Consider the following 6455-nt stretch of genomic DNA (forward strand, 5'->3'; position numbering starts at 1 on the left):
TACTCGGGCATACATTTTATGAAGAGCACTTTCCTCCCCGCTAAGTGGTCAGCAGAGTGTTGGCCCGGTACTCTCGTGGTCCGGCATAAAGCCACCCCAGCAGGCCGGCCGGCGTGGCCGCAGCAGCGCCCCCGGGGGACGCTCTCCTGAGAGGTGGGCGGCCGGAGTCCAGGAAGCGCTAAGGACAAAAGCCACACCCCGCGCCCTCTCTCACTCGCCCCCGTCGCGTCGCGCCGCAGCACCTCTCCGTCGACTCGGTCTCTTTCTCTTATCGCGCAAAGTTGCCGACGCGCACAAAGGCTTTGCCTGCGGGAGGTGCGCGGTGGTACGGCCTGGTGTACCGTGCTGCCTCTGCGCTGCGCGAAAATGGAATTTGCGTGCTGGTCGCCGCGGGGGGCGGAGGGGGAGGAGGAGGAGGAGCAGCAGCAGCAGCAGCAAGCGGCCAAAGTGCTGCCACCGCGACGGCGGCACCGCGAGGAGGCCCCTCTCTGTCGCCTCCCCTTCACCTGGCGGTGGTGGTGGCGCCCCCCGTGACGAGCGTCATCTCCTCCTCGATATGGCCTTTGCTGGAGGAGAAGGAGCGGCTTGCTCATCTCCCGGTGGGATCGCCCCGCGACACGCGATGCTACCGCCGTCACCACGTGGCGCCCCACCACAACCACCACAACCACCACCACCACCACCACGTGGCGAGCGGACGGCTCGGGGACAATGCCCCGGGCGGCCGGGCGTCTGACTGATGAGCCGAGGCGCTGCTGATCCGAGGCTGATCCGCCCGCGCGGGCGGGGGATAAATCATCGCGGGGACGCCACTTTTATTTAGTCAGTGTCAGGAGGAGAGGCGGAGCCGCGGGGCGGCCGGCGGACAAGCGCCAGAGGAATGCCGCCGCCGCCGCGGGAGACTGACGCGCTCGCGACGGGACGGGACACGGGGATTATTACCCTCGGGTGGTTGGCGCCCAGCCACACAGCGCCATTCACAAGCGCACCGGCCAGCAGCTGACCAGGCAGGGAGGTCCTCTTGTGTCTTCGGAACACCTTTCGATCAACCATAAATACATAAATACAACAACATACATTCAGTGTTTGTTTCATTTATTTCGGGTGAAAAGCTGATTTTGAATCGTTGTGGTTGTGCCTCCAGGTCAGGACGACATAAAGAAGCTGCGCCGGGAGAACGACCAGCTGCGGCGCGAGCTGTGGGGGCTGCGCGACGAGTACGACAAGCTGGAGGCGCTGCTCAAGCGGAAGCAGGTGGGCGACGCCTCGGACGAGTTCTCCGAGGACGAGGAGGAGGGCGAGGTGGAGGAAGAGGAGGAAGAGGACGGAGAGCAGAGCGGGGAGGAAGAGGAGGAGGAGGAGGAAGAGGACGAGGACGACGATGGAGCCGGCGGTGACCGCGCCGCGGAGCGCGTCGAGGCGGACCCTGCCCAGGACGACGCGACCAAGAGTGCGGCCACCTCCCGGGATCGCCAGGTGGACTTCGACATGCTGAGCGTCGTGCAAGAAGAGACGGAGAACGACCAGACCGACTCACAGGTAGGTGTGGCTGTCGCCCGGGTGATCCGGTGGGTAATCCTGGTGATCCGCACTCCGCGGAAGTTTGACGACTCCGGAGGTTGATTTCCCCGCAGACGGGCGGCGAGGATCAGGGCGCCTCCCCCATCATCCCCCGAAAGAAGGGCGTGTGCTTCCTGCTGGAGCCGCTGCCAGAGCACCAGCCCGCCCCGGCCGAGCAGCCACAGCAGCCGGCGCAGCCGGCGCCGCAGCCCACGCCACAGCCCGCGCAGCCCGGGGTGCAGCTCGGGTGCGACCAGTACCTCGTCAGCGCAGAGGGCAAGCCACTGCGCGGGGCGGCCGGTCAGTTCCTGACAACCGCGGACCTGGCCCGCGACCCCTTCCAGTACCCCGCGGCGTACGGCTACGCCACCGGCACCATAGTCGGCGGCGTGCTCATCCCCGCCGTCGACCCCTCGACGGGGATTCCACTGACGGGTCTCTACCAGGAGGACGCTTACGGCACCGAGGTTCCCCTCGCCCACGGGCTGAACGGCGGCCACGTCAACGGCAGCGCCCTCGGCTTCGACGGGCTGGTCCCGGAGATGTCGTGGGCCGCGGCATCATCGTCGTCGTCCCCGGCGCACACCGAAGACGACCCTCAGATGCCGGTGATGCAGCCGCGCGGAGCCCCCGACCTGTTCGTGGACGGCGCCTATCCAGTGGGGCAGTCGGCGGACGGCTCGCCGTCGTCCGGCGTCATAGAGCAGCTCCTCCGGAACATCAACCTGGGCGTCGTCGACGACCCGGCCGGGACTGGGGAGGTGAGTGACGAGCAATGGAAGTCAGGGGGACCGGAAAAGTTGCCCGTGTTTGGCCGTTTGTTCTGTCAAAGCAGGGGCTAGAATTTGTCTCAGCTTACGAAGCGACAGAGGGAGTCAGCTCAGCGCGCCGGGCGCCCCGCGTCACAACATGTCACGCGGCCCAGACAGCTCGGCGTGTAACGGCGCCTCACGGCCCGACGCACCGGTACATCGGTGTCACGTGTCACAACAGCACTGTCACGGTTCACCACGCACCCCCCTGAAAATAGCTTACGGTGGGCTTCCACCGCTGCTGCCGTACAAGCCGCGCATTGAGGCTTAGCGTGATAGAGGCTCCCTTTTCACCCATGTAAATACTAAATTTGTCTCGTCTGTGAACAAACGCTCCTTTTCAAAGAGCGCACACACATAGCGTCGTTTGTTTTGTTTTTGTTTTGTTTTGACTAAACAGCTGCGACGCGAACACTGACGCGAACTCGCGAAATCTCAGTATTCTGGACTGATGATGTCTTTCGGTCTTAGACTGTTCTGGCTGGCAATACTCTTGTCTGGGACCAGGACGTACTCCACGCCAGGTGAACGTGAACGTCGTTCCCGCGAATATCCTCCTGTGGCGCGGGGTAGCGGCGCTGGCACGGCGTCAGGGACGCGGACATCCCTGCTAAACGGGCGGTGTGGCGACATGCCAATGTTTACAGCTAGGAGCAGAAGGACGAGGGGGAGAGGGGGGTAGGGAATGACCTCCTTCTCTCTCGCCCGACCACATCCATCCGTCCGCACACACCTACCTCCACCTATCCATGAAGTCCTCTTTGCCGCGTTTCTGTTTCAAAATGTCGCCTCGGTGCGGCTTCGTGTTCGAGGCGGTCCGAGGGCCCACGCGTGGTGCCGCGATCAACTTCCACCCCTCCCCGTCCGCGTGCCGCGGGCCGCGGGCCGCGGCTTCGGGCGTCGGCGTGGCTCGCCGTTCTACAATGAGTGCACTTAGGCCGGGGCTGGGTCGGGCGGGCGCCGACGGCCAGTTACTTTCCGAAGCGCATACTCAGCCGGCACTTCTCTCAGGAGACACATCCGGAGACAATACCGTAAATCCCCCCTCCCTCTCGCCGCTGCGCCACTTCACGACTGCAGAACTAGAACTGCAACTCCCCCCCCCCCTCCCCGCTCTTTCGGGGTCCACAACCGTCGATGCGAAACTCACCCCCGACTCACAGAGAGTGTACGTAGAGGAAGGCCCACCCTGGGAAGCGGACTCGAGGCGGAAAGTGTGGGGGATATGGGGCGACGAAAAGCGGAGCAGGGATTTGCGGGGAATTCAGCATTGTGATGCTCGGGTGCAACAAACTCTGATGCTATCCTCCCTCCTCCTCCACAACCATGTCCGCTGCAGCGTTGTGTTGTGTAAACTCGACCAGCGGCACCAGCCGGGCGCCGCGCCGGGCCCACTCCAACTAGTCGGACATCTATTCGTGGTTCGTTACACTGCGCATCGGTAACAACTCAGCGCGCCCGCTGCACACGGTGCACGCCACAATCCCTGTGGCATCTGGGTGCGCGTGGGCGCGGGGCAGGGAGGGCGGGCAGGGTACGTCCCCGTCGACGGCGCGCTCAGAGTCAGGGACGGCTAACGCTTGGGACTGGGAGCCCTTAAAATGTAAGCGGGCCCGATGGGCCTCTCTGTCAGGGGAAGGGATGGGGCCTGGGCCACCTGACAATGGGTCGTCTTACGTATTGACGTCAAGGTGGGCGGGCGGCCACCAGGCGGCTGGCTGAGGAGGTAGGTGATGACAGGCGCGTGTCGAGGGTATTTTTAGGTCCGACGACTACCCGTTTCGAGCTGGTCGCACTCCTTGTCCGTCTCCATTCGTCTGTCTTTGTCTCGCTCTGTCTCTGCATTGCTCTTCCCCGCTCTCCCCTCAAGCCGCAGTCGTGCCTCTTGAGCGCAGCCTGGAGTTTCTCTTCCAGAAGCCCTGGGAGCAGCCTGGCTTCCCGTGGCGCCGCCGCCTCCCCGCCGGCGACCTCCACGACCAGGGCATCGGCGTCGCGAGCGGTCCGCCTCCGGGGGGAGGATACGGCTGCAACGGGCCCGGCGCGCCCCTCGACGGTCGCGGCGCCCGCCCGGGTGGCGGCTACCAGGGCAGCACACCGAGAATAGTGGTGCGCCGGCCGTCCGAGCCGCAAGTCGAGGCGCCGGCCGGCGGTGCGCCAGGGCCTCAGCCAGGGCTTCAGCCAGGGCTTCAGCCAGGGCTGGGCACGGGGGCGGACCCGGGGGCGGCACCACACCGCCGCTACAGCTACAGCTCGACGCTGTACCACTGGCCCGCACCGCCGCAGGCAGTGCTGCCTCTGGCGCAGGCGGGTGACAGTCGCGCCGCGTCCCCGGCCGAGCAGCAGCAGCTGGACGTCGGCCCTGCGGTGACAGCATCGGCGACAACCCCGACACTGCTCGAGCGGCGCCGGAAGTCGTACCACGAGCGCGAGCTGCACAGCCTGCAGCTCTACCTGCCGCCCCCGGGCGACGAAACGCCGCCACCTACGTCGTCGTCGTCGTCTAGTCCGACGGCCGCCGCTACGACACCCGACGGCGCCGTCCTCTTGGAGCAGCAACCCCGGCACCGGCACGCCCCCGGCGACAGGCCGGGCCGCACCCCGTACCACACCCTGCCCGTCGCTGTCCGGGACAAGGGCGATGGCCCCCTGGCCGCCTCCATGTACCGCGCCGCCGAGGTGCGAGCACCCTGCCTGGTGGGTGAGATGAGATGCACGGCCCTGCCCGCGGCCTGGAAGACCTGCAGTGCTTGGACCTCAACCTGTAGTGCTCACCTACACCCCTCTCCCGAAACACAACCCCCCGTCTGCTTGGCAGTAACGTTTGAGTGCGTGTGGTCTCACTTAGCCTGTAGTGTTTGACGAAGCGTGTGGTGTAGTAGGATCTGTTGATCATTGACATATTGGAATTGGTATTGGTAGCGCTAATCTGCATGGTGGTGATGAGGTGTGTCTTGTAACGCGTCGCTGCTGTCCCCTTTCGGGGAACGCGGCGGCTCATCTCATTTTTCATAAATTTCCCGCGACCCGCGGCGAGGGAGGGGTAACAAAAATAAATATACGGTTACGGTCCCGCTGCTGAGATCACACGCGTCAAAGCATATTATATCAATTTTTTTGGACCTGTTCCATCGGGCCGCAGTTAAGCGCCACCTGAGAGTTTCGGGGAGCGCGGGGACAAGCCTATAGCGTTTAATTTCGAGCGGGGCGCCGCCGCCGTCGACGCCGCCGTCAAGAGCGTCCCGTCCAGGCCGGCCGTTTCCGTTTTACACCCGCACCGCCGCCCAGCCCGGCCCCGCGCAATGTTGTCACCCGTCCGTTTTGAGTCCTAAGGTTTATTTTTAAAACGCAATGTGTGTTGGGGTGCGGAGGGCGCCACCACCAGCCGCGGGACCCCGCGGCGGACCAAAGAGCTTCCTCTCCATCGCGTAAGTGTCGTTGGAGTTGAACTCTGCAGACAGGGCGGCAGGTGGCGTGGCGGCGCGTGGCGGCTGGCCAGCTCGGGGGGCATTGTAAGCCAGCCCCGCCCCGTCCCGCTCCGCCGTAGTGCATTGTGTCTGCCTGTCGGTGGTCTCGGCTCGCCGACCGCGGTTCGCGCTCGAGGTATCGCGCCGGCCGCGGGCCAGACCGGCCATAACGCACGATTGGACGGGCAGGACGCCGGCCAACCAGGTGAACAAAACAAAAGGCGCGTTGTGACCGATGGAGGGCGAGGGGGAGGACTACCAGCCGGGCGCAGCGGAGCGCGGCAAATTTTTTGAAATGATGAAACACAGGACCTCGTTTATATAGCACGCGGCAGCCGCGGGACTCGCTCGACGACAGAGCAAGGAAGAGAAAGAGAGCGACAGAGAGAAAGAGAGAGAGAGAGAGAGAGAGAGAGAGAGAGAGAGAGAGAGAGAAAGCGACGCGGGCGCTGGTTCGGGGGATTTGGCGAGCAGGCGAGTTATTTGTGTGACGACCACTGATGTCTGACGACGCCCGGCGCGACCGGCTCGCGGGCCCTGCAAGGTAATGGCCCGGCTGAACGGCGGCGCGGGGCTTACGCACCCTTGCGCGGCCCCGCGGCTCCGGGGCTGCATCCGG

General features: G+C 64.8%; 1 protein-coding gene across 1 annotated transcript in view; it reads left to right on the top strand.

Moving 5' to 3' along the window:
* LOC127750149 (tau-tubulin kinase 1-like) overlaps positions 1 to 6449 on the top strand; it is a 26513-nt gene extending 20064 nt beyond the window's left edge. Inside the window, exons 4-6 of the mRNA XM_052270854.1 lie at positions 1145 to 1539; positions 1635 to 2321; positions 4287 to 6449. Of these exons, the coding sequence (XP_052126814.1) occupies positions 1145 to 1539; positions 1635 to 2321; positions 4287 to 5231 (2027 nt within the window). The 3' untranslated portion in view covers positions 5232 to 6449. The remainder of the gene's footprint in view (positions 1 to 1144; positions 1540 to 1634; positions 2322 to 4286) is intronic.
* Positions 6450 to 6455: the final 6 nt, after the last annotated feature.

The sequence above is a fragment of the Frankliniella occidentalis genome, unplaced genomic scaffold (assembly GCF_000697945.3).
Source record: "Frankliniella occidentalis isolate FOCC.00 unplaced genomic scaffold, Focc_3.1 Scaffold142, whole genome shotgun sequence".
Classification (NCBI taxonomy): domain Eukaryota; kingdom Metazoa; phylum Arthropoda; class Insecta; order Thysanoptera; family Thripidae; genus Frankliniella; species Frankliniella occidentalis.